Genomic DNA, 24,485 nt, shown 5'->3' on the forward strand with positions numbered 1-24,485 from the left:
GAACGGACATTCCTCGAACCAGGAGCCTGGAAGACGGTCCTCGTTCTTTTTCTGCAAGCTGTTTCCAGCTCCCCTCTAAGGCCGGGGAAAACGACACGCTCAGTAACTGAGACGAGATGTCGAAAATCTCCAACGCCGACATGAGGCGCCCCCGTCTTTTGCTTCTCATTTCTTCCCATTCACACTTTGAGAATTTCTGTGGTCACCCCATAAATCAGCTCGCGTTGCCTTGTTTCTTCAGCTGCTGCGAGGCAGGCAGGTGGATCGATAACTGGTTTCCTCCATTGGTTTACACACATTTCTCCTTAGGCTGATTGCCGCGGCCTGAGCTTACCTACAAACTCCCCGAATCGACACCAACTCTCTCCCTTTTCGCTCTCTCTCACACACGCACACACTCGTGCGCAGGGTAATTAACCAATTTGTAACAATGTAATACTTGTCACTGTGTTCGGTGCTAATTAATGACCCCGGCTGCACTGATAACTCCCCCTGGGTAAGTAAGGAGGAGTGGGGATGAGATGGCCAGGGAGGGAGGGAGAAAGAAGAGGAGGAAATGGATTATAGATGTGAAGTAGAATAAGAGAATGCAGAACATATGCAAAGAAGTATATTTACTTGGACACAAGAACTTAATTTCTCTGAATAATCAAATTAGTTGATATCATCAAGTCAATACTAAGGTGAGAAATTAAGGTACTTAACATGGTGGGTGTTTTGTGGTAGTTTGTAGTAATAAAAACCAGAAGAATTGGTTATCCTAATAAAGTTACTTATAGTCAGACCTTTCTATTGCATTTATTGTTTATTTAAAGATAAATGAGGAGTGTAAAATGCACATAGTAAGTACATTATTAGGAATACCACTGTTGCTCCTGCTAGCTGTGTGTGTACCTGCCTGATCCTGTTTGCCTAATTTGTTTTAGGAAGACCAGTCAACAATTACCTTCTCCTGACCGGTCAGTGGAACCAAGTGAAACTCCTCCAACTCTCTTGCTCTCTCTCAGCCAGCATCCTCTCCCCACACAATATTAGCTGTTCCTTTTAATTGTCGTAATGACTTTAAACCTGGTTTTGTCTCATTCTGTATGGGTGGTGTACAGAATGAACCTAAAGTACCTAGATGGTCATATTAAACCAGAGTAAAGACAATAAAGATAACAAGGTCAGTGAATAAGTAATCTTTATGAGCCAAAAGCTTAGGTTTAGCCCTTCTCCAGAAGCTGTGTTTCAGGCAGTGTTTCTATTCTTCAGCCAAAGGAAGAGGATACCTCGGGTATCTAATCTCAGAGTCCAGAAGCCTAAACTACCTGGTGTTTGCGAGGGTCAGCCAATCACAGAAAAATGGCTTCAAGTACAAAGCTACTATTTAAGACTATAAATGGCACCAGTTTATTTTCTTTTTGTTGCTTTTCTCTTCCTTTCTTTTGAGCAGCTAAGCAAAGCGATCATTTCACACTTTGGAACTTTGGAACTAGACTTTACAGTGTCTTTTCACACAACTTTATTGTAAAAAGGAATGCAGTGTAGAGATAAATATTTAGCAGAGATTTCAAGCAGAAGTAAAAAAGAAAAAGCAAACAGCTGTACAAAGATTATTCCCCCCCCCCAAAAAAAAGAGATTGGTGCAGCTTTAAAAGTCTCTTGTATGGGGTTTAAGCATTTCCCTTCATATAAACGTAATGATGAATAAAAATGTTATCCAGATTTCAAGCAATTGTTCTCATCTGTGCTGTCACTTTTTAGTGTGGGGGAGCGACGTTAATAGCATAACACCGTGGGGAGATTTATTCCAGGACTATGAGTTCCATAATTGTGTGTATGTGTATCGCTATGTGAACCGCATGGGGCCTTTTTACCAATGTTTCTTCTCAATAAAGCCAACGGAGCAGGAGGCAGTGGCTCACTTTGTTCCCCACAAAATGCTCTTCAATGGAATTCGATGGGGGCAAAAAAAAAAAAAAAAAAATCAAGAGATGCGCTGACAGTGTGAGAGCAATGTGTGCGCTCACCTACACACTGACGCTATTAAAGCAAACACTTTAGTATCTCCGCAGCTCTACCTTTTCTCACAGATTCTTATGTAAGACACGCACCGGCTTAACAGACACAAACGTGCATATGTGTGCTTCCGCTGCATGCACACACATTGCTCCCCAGCGTTGGTGTGTGGTGCACCAAGCGGGACGCCCCTACACAGAAATGTCAGCGCGGCAGGGAGCTGGGAAAAGGAGGTTTGATCAATGGAGCCCTGCTCTCGATGGCCACGCTGCTCCGCGAGGCTCTTTGATTACATATTGCTTTGCTTCCTAATGAAGCTCAATTACTGGAGGAGAACGACGGCTTTGCCCTGGAGTTACAGGGAATAATGGCCACAGTCTCTTCTGCCTCTCTTATATCTTTTCCCCTCTCTCGCTTTCGTTCTCGTTAATTCTTGCTCCTGCATATTCACAGCACAGCTCCACTTGTTCCCTTTTTGTATCCCCTGCTGCCCTCTGTCCTACTCCGCCTGTGTCGCTCTTGGGTGTTAAAGAGGGTTGTTGTGGATAAAATGGTCGATTAGCAGTGAATTAACAGCGAGCTGCGAGACTAGCAGAGACGCCATTAACTTTTTTTTTTTTTTGACGCGCTGGTCATACGCACAAGATGAAGCAGGTGTCCTGGTTTAGTTCAGGACAGATCAAGTTCATTTAGGATCACTTCATCTGAATTCAGTTCATATTAGTTCATTTCAGGTCAACTTTAACCTGAGCTGTCATCTTTACAATATGGCCCCATCACTAGATGTCATACCTACCACGCTTTAGGCCTTTCTGCCTCATATATTTAATCTAACTCTAGATGTTTTACTCCCGCAATGGACATCGTCAGTGCCTCAATCAAGTTCACAGGGTTAAAGTCTTTAAGTTCTGGCATAATTTAGTTTTACCGTACCTTTAATTTCTCCGACGTGCCCTGAGCCCATGGCCAAAAGTTTATCCTTCCAGTCCTTTGACAACAGCCTCTCAATGCTGGGGGCCTCTGTTTAGGGGAGGATGAGGGGCGGGGGGGCAGGGGAGAGGGAGAGAGAGAGGGATTCAGATGGCTGGCCAACATGACAATAAAGCTCATTTAAAGTCCATTTGCTGTAATAAAGGCAGCAGCGGCTCAGCCTAATGGCCGCATCAGCAGGAGAGAGAGGGAGAGAAAGGCGGAAAGAGAGGAGCTGATAATCGAAAGAGAGGAAATCTGAAAAACAAAAACAAGTGAGCGAAAAAGGGAGAGAGCGAGGGAGCGCAACGCAAGATAAAGAGAGAGACAAGTGGAGGAGATGGGGGGAGAGAGAGAGAGACGAAAAAAGAGAGGCTTTTTTCCCTCTCACCTGCTGCTAGAGAATCATTAGCCCTGTGGGCCCTGAGACAAAGAGGGCCTTAATGCACCCGCCACAATGAACACATTATCAGCTAGTGCTTTGTTTTCAACACACACTCCACACAGACGCTTACAGGCGCACGCACATACACACACGCGCACAAACCACTACCTAAACACACACTCGCAGACTCACTAATTACAATCAAACTATGGTAACAGTTGTGCACACAAGTACACATACAGTGAGGGGAATGGAAATGTCACACGGGTGAGTGTATACTTGGAAAGATCCAATCCTAAGATGTGTGCACATATAAGCACCGGAAAAAAACAAACGCGTACACAGATATATGGCCATGAACCTCGAGTAGTCACAATGTTGGCTGTGATTGACGTGAACGAGAAGGAGAGAGGAGTGATCAGACAAAAGAGGGAGAAAGAAAGAGAGAGTACTTTATTTACTGGGAGCCATCTGCACTTGGGATGGGAGGCCTTCCTAAGGAGAGAGGTTTTACACTTTGAGTACGGAGATTAACCCTATCAGCCAATGCAAACACACACACACTTGAATGTGCTCATACAGTATATGTGGCTCCACACATAGATGTATACACACTTGCAAACGCTGACAGCAGGAAAAAAGTTTGTTTGTCCCCAGATTATTTTCCTTCCCCTATAATGACAAGACTGATTTAAGAAAAGTCTTAATCTCGCTGGTGTGAGACAGCCTGCATGCATAAACCCATACACATGCATACTGATGCACAAACACTCAGGTTTTCCACAGAGGAGAGGGGGGGGATGTCCGGTGTGTTGAGTTGAACAGCTTAGTGCATCTTTTCCTCTAAAAGAGACACGAATGTACACATATCTTCCACACTCAACAACAAATCAGAGTACACAAAAAAGCAGCACTTTGCCTAAACTTCTTTCTTTCCTTCTCATCCGTCTATTTCCCTTTCTGTCCACAGTGGAGTGTTGACAAACCACCTGGAGATTTAAAGGATTTAAACGACACCCGATCACCTGCAAACCTGCACGCAAGCCCCCCTCACATAATGACACACACTCAAAAAATAGAGCACATTAATTTCTGCTTCCCTCAAGGCCTGAATCAGGTCCTTTCCTCTGGCGTGGAGACGACAACATCCATGCCCTGCTGATTACAGTGAGCACACATTTGCAAAAAACACACACCTCGGGATCAACGCTGAACTTCGAGCCAAGTCCACTTCTCACTTTTTCCTGTTCGTCTTCCCACTGTCCTTGCCCTGTTCTGTCCTTGAGTCTTCAACGCTGCCACTTAACCAGTAAGACAGCAGCCCTAGTGCTTTCACTCAGAAGCCACTGTAGCCTTCAGGGAATCGGTTCACAGCAGGATGAAGGTAGGGCGAAGAGGAGGAGCACGAGTCGATAGAGAGTCTTTTGCAAAAACATGCATAGAAAGAGTAGAAGAAAGAGTGTGCTCCTGTGTCCCCCCCACCCTCCACGACAGCTGTCTCACCATCACCCCAACAGGTGCTATTAGCCCCTGGCACTGCCTCTTTCTCTCTCTCCTTATTTTTCTCTGTCTCTCACTCCCCTCCCCCCAGCCCCCTCTCCCTCAACAATGACAGAGGCTTTTAAGCCAAAGAGCTTTGACAAGTGAGAGGGAACAACAAATGGCAGTGTCGCCTGTTCTCTTTCCATTGCACTCCCTCTCTGTCTCCATCTCCTAGTTATTATTTTTATTTATTAACAGGGCTGCAGCCATTGTCCCCAGTGACAGGCTGGGGCCACTTTAACTATTAATAAAAGCCAAGAGGCTCTTTCATTGTGCGGCGGATGGCAAAATGGGAGGAAATGGGCAGGAGGAGCTGAGAGGGAGAGAAAAGAGGGGATGAGAAGGAAAGAGGGGATGGCGTGCTGTATCTTTTAGTGGGATGTTGATTGATGTGGCGAACACTAAGAGAAATGAACTTCCACTGTCACCCATGACAAACTGCAAAAATACACGCACAGAAATAGAGGTCAAGAACCCACACATACATGTGCGAATCAGTTAAAATGATCTGTTTGAACCACAGACTGTAAAATAAAGATGGACATGGACTCTTTGACATCACTCATTGCTTTCTGGGCTTTGCATTTTGAAGCCACAATATTTGGGTGCTGTTTTGGTATCAGAAGTAACCATATTTGGATGAGAGGGTGGCGTGCCAAGTTATTGGCTTAGACTATCCAGCTACCTCTATAAACTGTATGAATGTAATGCAATGATGTTCTGTACCACACAGCAGGCTGTTTTATTTACTGCGTAATTCCATTAAAATTCTCCAAAAACCACAAACATCACAGAGACAGCTGAGAAGATCAATTCAGTGACTCAAATTAGTGGTGGTGACACCTGACAGACAGCATTTGTCTGCATTGGTTAGCTGTTGTTCGACTGTTTGCTACTGTTAGAGAAACTTTCTTTGAAGTGGAGAAAACATAGTTAGACTCTGACGCTTTTTAAATAAAGTCTCATACGATGTGCGAATTGAATGAAACTGTTTATAAGAAGTAAAGTGTCATTTTTAGAGCACTCGACATTAGCTATATATATATATAATGTTATATAATATGAGATATAATGTTAGCTTATAATCAACTGTTGTCGTTTAGCTGGTCCATTGTCAGTCCTCAATCCAGTTCAGGAGTTGAGGCTTGAGGTGAGGAGCAAGCTGTGTTGTCTCTTTCCTTCACATTTTCCCTTCTTCAGTGAAGAGGACCCCTTTTCAGCTTTTATCCTGTCTTCCTTCTCTCACCCCAACCGGTCGCAGCAGATGGCCCCGCCCCTCCCTGAGCCTGGTTCTGCCGGAGGTTTCTTCCTGTTAAAAGGGAGTTTTTCCTTCCCACTGTCGCCGAAGTTCTTGCTCATAGGGGGTCATATGATTGTTGGGGTTTTCTCTGTATGTATTATTGTAGGGTCTACCTTACAATATAAAGCACCTTGAGGTGACTGTTGTTGTGATTTGGCGCTGTATAAATAAAATTGAATTGAATTGAAAAGCTGATCAAACATAGGTATGATCCTTCATATCTTGAGTTTGAAGGTGCAGACATGAATACGGGTTAACTTCTTTTCACCTTTGGTGTACTACATATGAGGCCATATGAGGTGGTATTTTGTTGTCCACTGTGTGTTCAAAATGGCGGGGCAACATGGCACCTTCCTCAAAATGACACACACTCCTATGTATTTTTAATAAGTTATAAGATTGCTTTCAGAGATATACACATCGTATACTAATCAATAAATCTTTATTAAATAACCTAAAAAAAATGACCGACTGTGCCATTTATACTTAAACTTTAAGTGAAAGGCTTTTAACCATGGGAGACTGTGGGGATTAACGTGCTTTTGGAGCCATCCTAGTGGTCACTAAAGGAACTGCAGCCCCAAACTTCGTTTTTAAGCCCCAGAGGTTGCCGTTTGGTTTAGAAAGCCTGAAACTGTGACCTGTCTATGCATTATCTTCTTGTTCACTAGTTCATTAGAAGCAAATCGCTTGTTTTTGTCTTCCTTCTAAAAAAAATATATATATAAATATGTCCACGGCTGATGTTCCACAACAACAAAAACAACTTGTCCAATACAAATCGGTTCTTGAAAGACTCTTTCCACCTCGTTCAGATTCAAGCATTTATTTCCTTCAGCTCAGCATATGGAAATGCACTTAATTCACTCTTCATGTTCCATAATGTTTTAAGAAGTCTTTTTTTTTTTTTAAATAAAATCTGCTTGACAGCTGAATGGAAACATAGCAAGAATCTACTAGTGCTAATTACGGGCCAAAAATCACATAATAAAGGAGGACAGCACAACACTTTCCATGAAAATACGAGACACTACTCCCTGTTTCTCTGACGTATGGGATGCTGAGTGTGTATGCGAGTATGTGTCTGCGTATGTTGGTGTTGTGTGAGGTAAGCGGGTGGAGTCTGGTGCCCACGCACGGGTGTGGGTCGCATATTTTCAGGATTGGGTGGTGTGAGATGAGGGTGAGGGAGGATACCCCGTGAGAAAAAAATAAGGTGTGAGGGGAGTTTATTGTGTTAAAAGAAAAATTAGGCAAGAGGAAGTGTTGAGTATTTAAACTGCAGTTCTCTCCATTATTCGCTTCTTAAGTTGCTTTAAGGATGTAAATAATGTTGAAAATATCACACATACATATTCTGAAAATTCTTCAGCTCCTTGTTTAAACTGTATGATGTCTGCACTGAGTAAAATACCAACACACGTCATTCTAGATGTTTTTCTGCGCATTTCCTTCAATTTATATTTTTTTGCCTGCAACATTTTGGCGCTTGAATCAATCAGAGTGGATTAGGCAGTTTCAAAAATCATCTTTCCTTGTTTTGTCTGTATGGTTTGGAGCGTACAGTACAAACAACTGGTGATCCCACTGTTGTATTTTCATGCGTAAGCGAATGAATTCATCCGAGGGCGACGTTCTGATTCGGATCCCGCACAGCTGAGAAGGATTCTGGGAAAAGCAGAGGGGGGAAAGCGCTGACAATAACTCTGGAATCGTCGGCTATTATTTTGGCTCATTGGCTCAAACGGAGTCAAGCTGCTGCCCTGCAGCCGAGCCAAAACAACCCCGTCCACCTGCCGAGAGACGGAGAGAGAAACAGTGTGTGTGTGTCTGTGCGTGTGTGTGTGTTGCAGCAAACCCCCGTCCGGCTTTTGGATCCACAGTAAGCTTTTGGTTCGGGAGCTGCTGGAGAGAGGAGAGAGAGAGAGAGCGAGGGGAGGAGACTCAACCTCAGTCCAGCTTGCTCGGACCAACCTTACGAACAATGCCATCTCTCTCTCTCTCCCTCTCTCACTTTCTATTTTTCACTCAGACGTTTTGCCCTGAGTCACCAGAAGCAGCCAGCTCTATTTTTCCTATTATCTCATATTTGTGAAGACTGGAGACCTTTAAAGGAAAAGAAAGGGGGGTGGTGGTGAGGAGGAGGAGGAGGCGGAGTGGTGTGTGTGGAAAGAGAAAGAAAGAAAAAGAGAGAGAGGCAGAGAGGGGAGGAAAAGAGAGAGTATGAGAGACAGAGAGCCCGGGTCCTCGGGTGCACAACAAAGGGGCCTCTGTGCCAGCGCCAGGCCCAGCCGGGCTCAGAGGAGGGTGGAGGATGAAGGAGGAGAACGAAGACAAGGAGGAGGAGGAGGGCCCACAGGAAAGGGCCCTGGCTTGGGACCCGTGGCCGGCGCTTATATCCCGCAAAACAGGCTCCACATTGACTTGGGCCTTGGCAGCCATGAGGAGACTCCATCTACTCCTCCCCCCTCTAACCCCTTCCTCCTTCATTCTCCTCCTCCCCAACTGAGCAGGGGTCAGCTTTGAATAAGCAATTATACAAGCACTGGTGCAGTTTGTCTAAGACTGCCACCCTGAACACAGAAGTATTGAGATGGCAGGAAGAAGCAACAGAGAGGCAGCGAGTGGGGCACTAAAACGTGTGGTGACTTCTGCAGTTAAGAAAGCAAAAAAGCACACACGCACATTAGCTGGTGGTCATCACAGAGACAGAATACGCATGTCTACATGTGATCTAAAGATTAGACTATAACTAGATTAAGGTAACTCTGTGCAACAGTCATGCAAACACCTTAACAAGGTTACCCTAAATGAATCAAAGTCAAAATCACAGAAACATAACTGATTTGACCTGCTCGTCATTTTGGATTTATAGCCTTTAATCAGAATTGTCTCACGATACAACAACTGATGAAATTTCTTAATGCATCTAGACATTCGAGTCAGCTATAAAACAAATCTGATTATTCCGAGCTACATAAAAGCACTAATCAAACTTTCACCTTGTATCTGGGGGGTGGTGTACTGTACGAAAAAGACTTATAAGCACCAGTTTGAGGATGGAGTCAAACACACCTACACATGGATTCGTAATTAAGAACGACGTTTGATTCCAGATAGCTTCAAGCTGTAATTACCTGACTTAATGCTTCACCTAAAACAGATTTATTCCGGTATATCTATACTTACTCCAAAAAAGCAAAAAGGTTGGTTGTTACTATTTACAAAATTGTAGCTAACCCAGTCTCGCAGCAGTAAAACGCTTCAACTTTAACAGTCTTTTACATTATGGAGGTGTTCAAAGAAACTTTTGAATTTGGAATACAACTCACTTATTTACACCCTCTCGATACCGCAGCTCTTGCTTTGCACAGTCTGTCTACCCCCGACTCCCCCCTCACGCTGACGGCGCCAACACGCTCCATTACGAAATGATGATGTTGATATTTTGATGATCAATTCATGTCTGGTTGAGCTGGGCCATGTGTCTGGACACATTTTCATCGATTCCTTCTAAAGACAGTCCAATCGTTCCAAAGCAATGAGGATGGTGCCAAGATTATGGGCAGTCTCTTGTTTATAAAAAAAAAAAGGGAAAAAAGGAAAAGGAAACAGAAACAGGGGCACTATGTTTCAGAGAGGAGATGTATCAAAAAGCTTTTTGTCCAAGCCCACCTCGCACCACCACCTCCGCAAGGTTAGCTGCTAAAAGTACCAATTACTGGCTTGTTGTTGGGGAGAACGGCGCTTGGCAACAGTTGCCGCGGTGGCCGGGCCTCTGTGTAAACACTAAAATCCCTCTCCTCCTCCTCATCCTCCTCCCTCCTTACTTTCTAACCCCCCCGCCCCCCCAGTGCTCCGTTTCTCCCACTGAAGCAGAGGATCGCAGCAAGAAACAGACAGAGGATGTGTGTGCGTGTGTGTAGATTCAGTCCCTGGTCGGCCTCAGTGTCCGCAGTGACTCTTCATTCAGAAGCTGCTCCAACTTTAGTTATTAATAAACACCCAGACCACTAGACTAGGGAGGACACCAGCACACGCAGACTCAAAGTATCTGGCATGCACTCACGCTGAACAAAATCAACTTCAGAGAGTTGCGAGGTTGTTTTTCACCTTTTAATGTAAGTTAGGTTTTTGGGTGAAGCGACGGGGAAGGTGGGGGGACATATGGCCCTCCCCTGAAGTGCTGTGACAATCTCAGCTGTGTTTCGGTGCGACACACCTGTTAATACAAACCGTCACACACGTTATCACTTGCCAAAACACCTGAAGTCTAACCGAGCGGGGCGCTTTATTTTAGTCTTAAGTTGTAGAAAAAGGACACGTTTTTATTTTTTTTTCTCTCGTGCTGCAAAAAGAAAAGATCGAACTCAAAACAACAGATGCAGCAGGACTTTTTTTTTTGCATTCTAATATTAGGAATTGCATGGATGTATGGCAACATGTTTCCATTAAGTTCTAAGAATAGGCCGCGCCACATAAAGCGAACATTTACAAGGGTGTCAGTCAACAATTTAATAAATTGAAAATCCATTTATCTGAATGCAGAGTTCTGCCCTTCACTCCACTGCCTTTCCCTAACAGATGGTGTTGTGGGTGCTTATGTCCAATTTGATTTGAACCAAACCCTCAGCCAATTTTTACACTGGCATGAAATCTCAGCGAGCCAGATCCACACACTGGCAGTCAGAAATAGCAGCGGAGAGGGCGCGACATTGTGAAAGAACGATGAAGGGCAAAATCTGGAGCGACATTCGAGAAAGTCGCACAGAAACTTTTCCTTGTTGTTTCATTTCGCTTGTGTGTTGTTGCATTATTTTTTTTCCCTCCTTTCTTCTCTCCTCTGCGTGTTGTTTTTGTGCCGAGCCGGTGAAATTAGCAATGCTATCTTAATGCTGTGTTTTTGCGGGAGACAGAGAAACGTTCCTTTCACACACACAGACATACACACAGCATTTTCCCAATTGCCTCTGTGACCTCCATTATCATTAAATGGTGTTTGATAGGATCTAGACATTTGAATCCACTGCGGACTAATTCAGCTCAGCCCCTGATAGCCGCTGCCACCACACCTTATTAGGGACAAGCTATGGGACTGAACACAGATCCCATTTTCATTTTACTGCCTCATACTTTACAGGCTGAAGAGACCAAGTGTCAACTGAAGTACTGATAACCACCAAATACTGCCTGCTAATTGCCTGGTTAACAAACAGAGCCTCATGAGAGACTTTTGAATAGATAATAGAAGTTCACATGCAACAATGGGTCATGCTGTATTTAAAACTCAATGTATTCACTGAGGAGCCTCTGAAAAGCTGCTCTGTTGCCACATAAAAAACCCTGCATCTTGTGACTGTGAACTTTAAAAATAAAGAAAGAAATAAAGAAATACAACTAAGAAAATCTCTGTTTTACCTTTAGATTTTTTAAATGATCCAATATGTTTTCAGCCTGTTTAACAAGGGTTTAAATATGGCTTGTGATGTAATCTTTCAACTAAACTATGTAAATCGCTAAAATTAGGTTTTCAGCATCTATTAGTTACTTGCAAATTCAAATGCAATTTACCTGAAGTCTTTACTTTCATGGAAAAATCAGATTCATACCAATGAGCTGTGGCTCAACCAATCAGATAAGCCATCTAAAGTAAAAGGGAAAAAAAATCATTAAATGTGTTTCTATAAGGATGGAGTTAAATACTAGGGGCCAGTGCTCTTAACGCATGCACATCTCTCCCTGTCAAAAGCATCCTGTTAAAGTGGGCCAAGGCATGTGCACCTTGTGTGCGTGTGTGTGCATGTGTGTGTGTCACACACAGTGGCTCAGGCTGCTGTAATGGAAAATGACACTTGCAATCTGTCTTGTGGCAATAACCCCTCTTCAGTGCTCTTGTCTCCACTCCATGCACGCACACACACACACACACACACACACGCACGCAACACACTCGACGTCTCTGTCACTGCAGCAGCCCCCGGGCCGTCCTTGTCACTGCACAGCTTTATTGCATCACTTTAACGTGACAACAAAAGAAGACATTGTGTATTGGGCCTGCCGAGTATAGAAGGGGAATGGACCCACGCATTAACTACACAAGAGACAGACTGAGAGTGCGCGCTTCCGTGCGCGTGCACGCATAAACACACACGCAGACACACAGCAGCAGCGTTTTCTCTTGCGAGTCATGACATTTTTCGTCTGCCTGTCAAAGCAATGACAGAGAGACAGACAGAACAGCAAGACACTGCTGACACACTAATGCTGTTTTGCATGTTGGAAGCCTATTCAAACAGTGCTGAGCTGTGACTTTAACCTCTTATGTGTGTGTGTGCGCGTGTGAGACTGATGGGTGAAGACCGTTATTTCTGATGTTATCATAGTTTGGCCCTGTGTTGGCTGTTTGATTGACAGTTGGCTTGGCTTTAGAGTGGCTTTGCTTTGCTGGACAGCGGAGGCGGGATCCGCCTATTCCAGTTAACGCGGACGCCGCTGACAAGAGCAAACAGACGCGCACACATGCGCACACACTTCTCCCTCTGTTTATGTGTCTGTTTGAGTCTTGATATCCATCTCTGTCTCTTTTTTGTCTTTCTTCTCTATGTGTGAATGTTTGTTCCATCTGTGCGCTGAACGGCTTGAGACAGAGCATGTTGTAAAGTCTTAAGAATAGCCCACATTGTCCTGTGTGCAGCTCAAAGATAGGGCGACAGACATGTGAGAACCATTAGACCAATGGCAACAACAGTCCAAACAGCAGTGGAATGTTCTGCTGACTAGCATGTGTGTGTTTGCGTGTGTGTGTGTGTGTGTGTGTGTTTGCGTGTGTGTGTGTCTGACCTGTTGGAGCCTTATGGGTCACCGTGCACCAATTACTCGGGCGTGTCAACGTCGCTCCTTGTAAATCTTTTCCTATTCTCAAGTTTTCCTGGCAAGATTACGCCGCAGTTAGGCGAAGAAATAAGTTTGGTTGATGAGATGCCTCGTTGATAACAACTGATGGTTAGGTCACGTTTAGATCACTTAGCCATCTGTGGCTAGCAAATAGGAAGAGTAAAACTCGCGCATTAAATGACAGAGTTGTGGGTGTCTTTGCCTTTATTTTACGAAGCAAATGACAGAGATAGACAGAAAGAAAGGGGGAAAGAGCAGGAGAAAGACCCGGAGTAAAGGTCTGGCTAGCCTGGATTTGAACCAATGCCTCTGCTGACATTTGAGCAACTTGATATAATTAAACTATAACGAGGGATGACGTAACAACAGTGAAGTAAAACAACAACCCTGTGGAGGTGACAGTGATGTCATCAGGGTTACTGTACTTCCCCTCAGTCTTTAGACTTACAATTTTTAACAAAAAGCACCAAATACAAGTTTCCAAGTCAACATTTTGGGAGCTGGAAGACAAAGTGTTTGGGAACTGAAAAGTGAACTTCTGCCGCTGCTTTAAACGGCTCCTTTCTAAAGTTGTGAGCTGTGCTTGACGACCCTTTCAGACATATTCACTCTCACACTTAAATCATACAGAGCCAGCAGAAGAAAAACCTGCCTGAAACCAAGCGTTTAGAGAAGTCTGGAGCCCGAGCTTATGCCTCACGGGTATTACTTGTACAAAATGTTGACCTTATTATTTGAAACTTTGGTCTTGTTTAATATGAACATTCACCTCTATACAAGTAATATACTATAGAAGATAACAGTGTAACAGGTCTACCCACTACCAGCTGAAGTTTGAAGTGGGTTAAAACAGCTGTCAAAAAATTCAAATTCAATTTACTCAAAGCCAAAATCTGATTGGAATATCTGCTACGACACTGCTTCAGCTTTTCTTTGGAAATAAACTAGAAACCAATGTTTATCAAAACATATTGTGGTTCTTTTTTTTTAATTAAATCAACCCGCGCTTAATCTTATCATTCATATCTTTTTCAGAACAAGATAACTGAGTCAAGTCGGGTGCATGAACTCTATTGATAAATATCACATCACATTTATTGTAAACCCTTATAAACACAACATGTTGTGTGGTACTTATTTTCTCCCTGAACATTCCTGTCTGTGTTGACCCTCTTTTCCTCCTTCTCCCACAAGACACCCATGACTCCTTGATTGGACTAATTGTCCTAACAACGTTTGGCTCGCTGGAAACTGGAGACTAGAGTGGGGTATAATAACCTTGGAAATAACTTTGTTAGTGTAATTCAACACACCAACAAAATGGACGAGGCCGTGATCGGCAGTAAAATGGGGTAAAATATGGTTCAGTTGGTGGGTTACAAAACAGCAACAAGCGTAAACTGACAATCTTATCGTGGGATTGGGAGGTGGGGGGTACACTACAAATAGGGCTCAATATTAGAATATCTGAGTTTGGGAGAAAGAGTGCCAGATAAACCAGCACCACCTTAAAAACGTCTCTCTGTGTGACTCTTCTTAAGCCACCATCATGAGACTGAACTGATAAAAAGATAAAATATGAATATATCACCACCAGTATCACCACTACAGGGCCAGCAACCCACCATATGACACACACAGACACACACGTGTACCTCCAGTGAGTCTGCAGTCTCTACCCACATCTGATGGAGCCATAAATAGCACTGTTACTAATCGCTGATATTCACAGTTGATCATAATTTTAAATCATCATTTTACTAACAAACTTTAACAACAAGGAACCACATTCTAAATTTAAGCAACTGACAGGCAGAAAATGGTTCTTCATCAAATGTCTTTTACTTGAATGTACCGATTGTGAACATTTGGGTTGACGCCAGTATTTTTGCTGTGTTTCTATAGTTATCTATTCTCTCTTTTGTGCAGGAAACCTTTAAAAAAAACTTAAAATGAGAAAACTGACCGTGTTTCACAAAATCAGAAAATTTACAGAGAGGGCAAAACTGATTTGGCAAAAGAAATTGGCAGCTCCATCCATCCATCCATCCATCCATCCATTCGCTTCCGCTTATCCTTTTTTTTCAGGGTCGCGGGGGGCGCTCCAGCGCTAAACATCACTAATGACATCACTAAATGTCATTTCTTTTGCTATTATCCACCAACAAGGAAATTCAGCTGATCCATCAGAGGTTGGTTAGTACTACTTGTCTTTTATTATTATTTTTAGACAAATATCTAATTAAAACTAACTTTTGAATGACAAACTGCTTAATTTAAGATCCCGAAATGGTTAAGTGGTGTCTCTTCACTTCAAAGTAACTGTCCACAACAGGAAGACTTTTAGCATCGTCATTTAGTGCGCCAAGATTTCTTCTATTAAATTAAGGGACTCACAAGAGTCATATTTCCTGTCTGCTAAATGCCCGCTCCCATGGTTTACAGCCCCGAACACAACTTAAGAAAACGCTGGTAAAGTCATTCTTTGAGTTTAGAAAATTCCTCGAGCCCCACTCAGAACATTAAGTATTCTTCTTAACTGGAACTGGTGTGAGTATTGCTATGGTTAAAGACAAAAAAACCCTTAAAAGATGACTGTCTAAGTGAGTCTTTAGCAACTCTGGCAGTGTATTAATGATCACTGCAGTATCTTGTCATATACTCTTTTATACTGACTGTCTGTGATGTTTTGGAAAGGCTACAGAAACACACACCTGGGTTATAGAGAAGACTGGCATACAACAGCTGATTTGCTCTGTCAGTATTACAATGAGCCAAGAGGCCAAGTGCTTGTGTGTGTGTGTGTGAGTGCGCGTGTGCATGTGCAAGCACACTTGCATCTGAGCATGTTTGGATGTTTGAATATGTGTGTGTGTGTGTTTGTGTGTAGGTGACAACTCCAGCCCCAAACTGACTGGCATCTGGCGGTGGCAGTTGTTTTAACAGCTGAGCTGACAGCATTAATCCGAACGCACCCAAATCAAAAGGAGACAACACCTGTTCACTGCTCCTGAGCCCAGCCGAGGAAAGGATGAGGGGGGGGGGAGAAGAGGGAGGATGGAAGAGAGAAAGACGCAGAGCGAAGTATGAATGAAGGCAGGGAGTGAAAGAGATGGAGGGTTGGTGATTAGAAGCAGGTGGAAAGAGTGATGGGGACAAAGGGAGGTGGAAGGAGAAAGATGAAGGGAGCGTGGCGGAGAAGAAGAATTTAGGCATAGATAGGAGAGGGGTAAAAAGCACGGAATGAGTGAGAGAAGAGAGAGATACGAAGGAAGGATGGCATAAAAAGCAAAGGAGGGGATGGGGAGAAAATGATGAGAGCGGGCATACTGCCAGGCAATACACACACGGCACTCTTTCCCTTGAGCGAAGCGGAAAGGGGCAATGGGCCAAACAAGGAAGGAGGGGGAAAAACAGAGGGAAGGGAGGGGGAGAGGTGAAAGGATGGATCCCACAGGGAGACAGAGAGAGGGAAAAAGGTGGGGTGTGGGGTGGCAGACAGAGGAGAACAGCAGCGATCTACCCAGAAGAAAATCAGAGCTCTGACTCGAGTCGCTGATGGTGACCGCTCTGCTGGCCAAGCAGCAGGGAAAGAAAAGAATGCAGCGCAGACCCTTGCTCCTTAACATCTGGCTCAAATAAGGCCGGGGTCATGCTGAAGGGGCAGGTCGTGACCTATGCGGCTGACAACACAGACGCTGCCACTTCATCTGCAGGACCTTACCCCTTTGAGCAGCCAGCCCGGGGTTAATTAATAAAGACCTTGTGGTTTCAAAGACTGACACACTGACTGGCTGCTGGACCAGACTAGGACTGGCTTCCTGACACACTACAAGACAGATTTGTTACTCTCTGCGTGCTGAAGAACACCACCTTAATATCTGTGATATAGGACGGAGCAGAAACGGTGGGGCTGGCTCGTGGGTGGTGACTACGTGGATAGCTGGCGTGTGGCCATTCGCTATCCCTGATGCATCATGGGAAGCTGTGACTCCTTGGTCAGGTCAAACAGCTTGGTGCATTTATCATGCATGTGTATGCAGACTTGAAAGTATGTGTGTGCAGAGAATATAACTAGAGCTATGTGGTGACATCAATCCCACGCCTCCAATCAGGTTGTTAAAGCCCCTTTACATCCATGTCAGGCTTTAAATCCTGCTCTGGACGCTGCTGACATGGGCGAGAGCGGACTACAGCTCTGACGCTTTCACATCTGTGTTAGAGCTGAGATGTAAAATTGCACTGAGCAGATTGTGCTACTTTGCAACAAGCCTACATGGATTATACAGGGGAAACCGGAGTGCAGTCCCTTACACACATACTGTATACGTTACCACAATGTACAGCAAGAGATTTGGTTAATGTATGGAATAAAAAGTACAGAAAGTCTGCTAATAAGCTAATCACGGAGGATACTCGCTTCTGTTTAAAATACATGTTTTATATCCTACAGAAAATTATACATTGGCCTTTATAGTTTTGATTTTAAAGCTTTCTGGTCTTCAGGCTGTATATCAATTACACTACAAGTAAAATTATGTTTTGGTGGAACTTTATAAGACAGATTAACTGAACATGCAAAAGGTTACTAGTGTAACACAATGATATAGTCAATGAATTATGAATTATGAGGTTTTTATCAGCACCAGAGCACATTAAGCACATTGTTGTGCCCAGTAAGTAAATGACAGACCTGTAATTAACCGAGAAATACAAAATATAAAACAGGCAGCTCATACACTACAGCATATATGTTACTCAAGTTCTCAAAAGCATAACTTGTGAGCAATTTCCACCTATTTAAAGTCAGCTCAGTGCCTTCCTGTGCATGCACTACAAAATGTACACATTAAGAGAAGTTTGTGGAAACCTTGCAGCTAAGTGATACCTTTTTATATTTTGTTGTGGCAAAGAGTCAAGATGAAAAAAAAAAGAGAAAAACTCGAGCATTTCTTTCCAAAATGCAACATCCACCTACTCACAAAGTAACTGCTGGTATGTCACTAAACTACTTAATGGAAGATTGTTGAAGTTGTTGGCTAACTTGACAATTTTTCTCACAAAGTAAAAATGTTGGAGGGCACAGTTATTTGGCCCCTTTGAAAAACTGGTTGAACTCCAAACAGCAATTGCACCACAGTGTTTCTCAGAGTGTTCTTGTTGCTTAAGTGCCTCGGTGAAAAGTTTGGAGATTTTCTGCCGCATTTCATATCCTTTTGATAAAGTAATTGAGGGACAAATGAAAGTCAGCGCACTCTGCACAAAACTCATTAATCTTGCAGCCATTTTGCAGCATAAAAACATTCCTCTGACTCTCCATGGGAATGGGAGAAAAGACCAAAAGGAAAATGAGAGAAAAAGGAAGAAAAACAACAAGTGGGTGTGCAAATGAAGAGAGTTTATGAGAAAGCTGAATAGATAAATCATGGATTCCGCTGATTTGGTCATGGGACATGACGCTGAATGGAAATTAATGGGTGAGTGCCAAAACACTGGGGCCTGTCTAATATTTGGGAGTTAGGCCTTTATGGGAGACTCACACAAATACACGCGCACAGAAGCCCAAACATGTAGCACACATGCACAATTACAATCTCACCTTGAAGAAACGCACACCTCTTGCCCAACTCATCATCAGATATCCACAAACACACACACTGTACTCTAGGACAGTCAAACTGTGACTAGGTCACAGCAGCTAAGCTATGGAAGCCCCGGCTGATTCATGAAGCTCGAGCCTTTGTCCTTAACTTAATGCCACGCCGGGGGGGCAATAATACACACAGGCGCACACACACACCTTAAGAAAAACCACAGGACCCTCTCTCCTCTGTGTAAGCGCTTTTATGCTCATGTATTGGACAAAAGCTGGGGCACTGCTTTTCCCCTCAAAAACACAAACACACACACACTATTCATCTACTTAATATTGCTCATCTGGACACGGAAGAATGGCAGAAAAAGAGTTTCATCCTCAGCGATTGTCTCGTGCAACGCTGGAGAGAGAATGCAACGCTGAAAAGCGGACGCAAAACAATTCAATGAGAAAAGTGACTTGAATGCGCCTTTCATCAAGCCAACAATGGCCAGCCCCACAATAGGCCTCAGGTTCGCCCCATGACGTTGCCTGTTTCTCATGCCACAAAAGGAGAAAGAAGAAAGAACGAAAAAAAGGAAAAGAAAAAGAAATGCCAAATTGACTCGATTTGAATTGTGAGCCATGTCCATGATGATTTTTTCCCCTTTCTATAACAAACCCAGCAAAGTTAACTAGCACAATGAGACTCGGATAAGTGGAGAGAACGATAAATAAAAAGGTTTGGTTTTCTTGGATAAGCAACATGAGGCGTCCACTTTTTCCTGCTTCAAAGTGAGTTTTATTTCAGCAAAAGGTCGTTGTTTCTTTCTTCTTCTTCTTTTTTTTTTTTAATGTGGAGATCTTTCTAAGCAAAGAATGTTTGAATTTTTTACTACTGAGGGCTTTTTTCTTTTTCCACCAGGTCACCGAATAGGTGGTGAAGCATAAAACACGAGTCCACATCTCCTTAGGAAAGGGTTCAAGGTAGCAGCAGTCTCACAAGCATGGTGTCAACTTCTCTTCGGCAAATGCTGTCCGTACATTTGGAGCGCTTTGATTGGCGAATGAGAAAAATCACGCCTTTTCTTGCTTCATCCCTTCATTTTTAGCGAGTTGACAAAAGCAAAAAGGAAAAAAAAAAAATCTCTTTCAACGTCCCCCCTCTGTTTGGTTTCACTTGCTTTCCTTTTCCCAGTGCGACAAGAATAATCGCGGCAAACAATGGCTGCGAGAGTCCTGCTGCACTTCATGTTAATTTATACAACTAACTAATTACCAACAAAGGGTGGAAATCACATAAAGACGTTCAACCCGCTCCCACGCTAGGGGTGTGAACCTGCTGCTGTGTGTGTTTAGATCCATATATGTGTGTTGCAGTCTGCAAATTCCCCTCAGGGATCTCTGCTTAAAAAAAAATAAATAAAAAAATCAAGAGGTCTGTGTGGTGACTTGCAAGGGCCGTACATGCCATTGTTGATGTTTGTAGTGTATGCATGTGTGCGAGCGTGTTTGACGTAACCCCCCAGATAGCAGAGAAGAAGTAGGATTAGGCAAAGTGAGGATGAGGAGGGGGTAGAGGGGAGGTGACGCGACTGATGGACGGATGAACAAGAAACTGCCTCGATCCCTCCGCTTCTCTGCCTCCTTTTTTCCCCCTTCCTTTCATTCTCTCTCTCCTTCTTCTTAGGAAGAATGTATCCGCCCTTCCCATTGTCACCCATTGGAGTGTACGCAGGCGTGAGGGAGCTCCGGCCACTGTGCGCCTGTGTGGCACAATGGCCTCGCCTAAGTGCTGTCCTATAAAATGCCTCAGTGCTCTCTAAAAGCAAGCCCCTGGTACCCCTCCATGTCTCGAAAATAGATGAAGTGCTGCGCGTACATGTGCGAGCATGTGTCGGTGACTGTGTGCTGCATGACATCTGTCACTGAGTTGGCATTTTCAGTATGGAAACCTGTGCCTTCGAGGAGCTCGGGGCGGCGAGTACGCTCAGCAGTAAAATACCGTTTTGGTTGACCTTAAGGTTGCAGGGCTGCAGACCGGCGTGCGAGGTTACAAGTGTGTGGGGACGAGTGCGTCTCTTGTTTCTGTGCACGTATGTACAAAATTAGGTGATAAAGAAGAGTGGCGAGGCTCTGACCTCAAACATGCACGCTGGCTCGCTGAAACGACAGCGTTGCCATTTACTGACCCCGACAAACACTCTGACAGGAGAGACACATACATCAAATACATGACAGTATTATTGCTTGTACTCTCATTCATATCGATGGCAGTAGACTCAGGTACATTTTTTCTTTTATGCAAATGTTAACGTTTACTTTCAAACTAGTACAAAACTCTTTCCCAAGTTGTATGAAGGAAAGGAAGTGTCACACTAAGAATCCAGTTTCCTGCAGACTTTGGTCTGAATAAAAAGCAAATACCTTTAAAAAGATATTTCAAGGCTGTTTCTTGTTTTTCTCAAATCTTCAAATGCTAAAATGCCTAAATGTTGTTAAGTTGAACGGACAGCTCACCCCAGAATTTAATTCACATAGCTTTCCTCTGGCCTGTGGTGCTATTTATCCATGTAAACTGTTGTGGTGTGAGTTGCCCAGTTTTGGAGACATCTGCTTTCTCTTAAATGTAATGGAATGAAACAGGACTTGCCCTGAGGTGCCCAAAGCACCAAGGAAAAAAAAAAAGTACCTATAAAAGTAAGCTACAATGTTTCTTTCTTGAAATAATAATAATACATTTTAATGATATAGGTAATATAACGAGGTGGTTGCTCAAAGAACAGCTTTGAGCCTTGTTATAGTGTAATCACATTCGTGTCGGGACAATTTTCATTCTAGAAAACTACACCTAGCGAAACATTGAGATGGTGTGACAGGATGTAAGCATTAATGGTGTCTCCCTCACCTGCGCTCTTTGATTCGTTTACTGTTCACAGACTGTAAAAAGTAAATACTGTCCACATTAAACTATTTGCAACAAGATTTTTGACTTTTCTGAGTAACTGGGTCTCAGTTTTTGCAACAGAATGTAAGCTAAATACAAAGTCGAAAGTTGTATCTACCAAAAAACACATACAGCAGATTTTCTGAGCGACTTCAGGCTGGGAAGCTTTGTTTATCCCTGTAACAGCTGAAGCTAAAAAAGAAAAAAAAAAAAACATTAAAAAAAAAAAAAACAATCCCAAAGGCTATGAAGCCCCAGTGACTGGTAGCTGTAGCTGGGTAGCAGAGGGTCAACAGACGGGTCCAGAGATGGAGCTCAGCTGGCACTTAATGTGCGAGCCACTTACAGTCCATGCCGCCATGTAGTGAGACAAGGAGAGGAGAAGAGAGGAGAGAAAAGGAGAGGAGAGGAGGCTGAGTGTCTGGTGAAAGTCCAGGGCAGTGGAGGCACCACTCCAGGGGCCGAGAGGAACATCTGTGCCCCATTTAGTGATGTTACTCCTCCTTTTAATTCCCCTCATTTTTCCTTTTGCAGCTTATAACTTCTGTCTGTCTGTATGTCTGTCTGTCTGACTGGGCTAATAGGTTATCACTGGGGGTTGCTCTGTGGCGTATGGGTCCCATAAGGTTAAATGATGACTCCGAGGTAGCTGTCCAGGTGTGCATGCGTGTGCTCGTGCAGCCATCTCTCTTGGGTTTCTGCACCGCGTCTCCTCTTGACCCCGAGCCTCCTGCCATGCTCTGCACTCTGCACTCATAATTCCATGTAATGGCACAACGCACACGCTCCAGCATGAGCCGCTTGAGTTGAACGCACAGGAACGCACATGCACGCACGCTTTGTCATGGCATTTTTATCTTCGCCTTGTCACTGCTGAAGAATTTATTAAAGACAGAACGCTGTGTGTCTGTGTGTGTGTGTCTTTGCACATGTTTTGGAGCAGTGTGTTTGAGAGAGTGTGCGCGTGTGTGTGAGAGTATCTCGCGGGTAGCAGGTGGCCGTGGATTAAGACAGGAGATGAATGTAGAGAGCAGGAGAGCGGTGGAGCATGGTTGGGCCAGGCCATGGGGGACAACATGGCTAGTCATTTATTAGAGGCCAACACACACACCTTACATGTATGCAACCAAATGCAATCCTTCCCACAGCAAACACACACACTTTCTGCCACAAATACATATGCAAATGCACATGCGCAAGTATATGTGCTCCCAAAGGCTTTAACAGCACTCACACTGACCTAGTATCTACTATCTCCATTCATCTAGCCTAAGTAGAGCAGCACTAGCCACAGACACAAAACTAAATCTTTCAAACTTAAGGCATTCTTAGCGAGCGTGACTGTCTGTGTGTCTGTGTGTGTGTGTGTGTGTGATGTCTAAAGAGCTCAGGGCCTGCCTTCGATAAGTCAAGCCCCTCTTTCTGTTTCAAGATGTTTATCGTTTTCTGACCCATTTTGTGTCCCTGGCCCCTTGTTCACATCCCTCCTGGTGTCAATGTTCGTACACTATGAATGTGTATGTGTGTCTCATTGATCCAGCTGGAGGCTTTGTGTATGTGTGTGTGAAAGAGAGAGAGAGAGAGCAGTAATATTCCAGGCCTTTCATAATGATTAAAGCCTTCATTAAATTTTCATCCCAACCTGCTGTTTGCTGCTAATGGCCTTTGTGAGCCACACAGCCAAACAATAGCTAGCCGGGCACAGAACACAGAAAAGGGATTTCTATCTCACGTTCAATACTGCCCCTCATCGTCCCCCCCCCCACTTCCTCCATTTCCCTCTGCCTCTCTTCATCTTTTCTCAGCCTCCTTTTTCTTCCTTTGCTCTCTTTTCTTTTTTCTTTAGCCTGGGTTTGTGTGTGTGCGTGCTGGGTCTTGAGGCGCTGGGGCCTTTTGTTAGCGCGTCTCATTTAAACATAGAGAAGCTAATGCTCCAGGTCGGTTTGGATGCTGCTCCGCTGTGGCACTGTGCTAATGGGGTCTGTGAAGACACTGGTCTTTCTCTTCTTCACTTTCCCTACCTTCACCTTCTGTCTCTTCCTTCCCCTTCTCTCACTCTCCGCTGGCTGACTCATAAAGATCCATTATTGTTGTTTTTTTTCCTGTGCAGCCAGTTCACGAGGTCCACTGAAGCAGCGAACAACCCAAAACACACCTCAATTACAGCTCTACTCAACAAACAGTTCAGTTTTTCTCTCTTTATTTTTTTTTCCCTTAAAATGTGCCACAACAGGCCTCTCTATCGACTGGAATAAAAACAACCAGACAGCGAGAGCTGACCAACAGTCTCGGCCTTTTGAAAACTCGGCAGAAAAGCCTGGAAAATAAGGTTAGTGCATCGCAGCTTGAAATGAAAGCCTGTTGATGTACTGGCAGAATACAAACACATAATGCACCTACACTTTAAAGGCAAATCCACACTGCACCACTGAGCTGTTTTTTCACCTTTTGGGTATGCGGCAGCACGGTGGCACGGTGGTTAGCACTGTTGCCGCACAGCAAGAAGGTCCTGAGTTCAATTCCACCATCAGGCCGGGGTCTTTCTGTGTGGAGTTCGCATGTTCTCCCCGTGTTTGCGTGTGTTCTCACCGGGTACTCCGGCTTCCTCCCACCGTCCAAAGACATGCAACTTGTGGGGATAGGTTAATTGGATAATCCAAATTGCCACTAGGTGTGAATGTGCGAGTGAATGTGAGTGTGAATGGTTGTCTGTCCCTATGTGTTAGCCCTGCGACAGACTGGCGACCTGTCAAGGGTGTACCCTGCCTCTCGCCCTATGACAGCTGGGATAGGCTCCAGCACCCCCCGCGACCCTGAAAAGGATAAGCGGAAGCGAATGGATGGATGGATGGATGGGTATGCGGTTATGTGA

At 44.0% G+C, this 24,485-nt stretch overlaps 1 protein-coding gene across 16 annotated transcripts in view; it reads right to left on the reverse strand.

Annotated features, from left to right (window-relative positions):
- The window catches only part of sox5 (SRY-box transcription factor 5), a 247,642-nt gene that overhangs the window by 40,607 nt on the left and 182,550 nt on the right, over nt 1–24,485 (reverse strand). For 14 of the 16 annotated variants that reach the window (XM_085250797.1, XM_085250799.1, XM_085250796.1 and 11 more), the window contains one exon: nt 2,935–3,021. The exons of the other annotated variants lie outside the window; for them this stretch is intronic. In XM_085250797.1, the coding sequence (XP_085106923.1) occupies nt 2,935–3,021 (87 nt within the window). The remainder of the gene's footprint in view (nt 1–2,934; nt 3,022–24,485) is intronic. 16 annotated transcript variants of the gene reach the window in all.

Source organism: Mchenga conophoros, linkage group LG17 (assembly GCF_057382185.1).
Source record: "Mchenga conophoros isolate Kocher_MC1m ecotype Shallow Benthic linkage group LG17, M_conophoros_male_GT1.1, whole genome shotgun sequence".
NCBI classification, from domain to species: Eukaryota; Metazoa; Chordata; class Actinopteri; order Cichliformes; family Cichlidae; genus Mchenga; species Mchenga conophoros.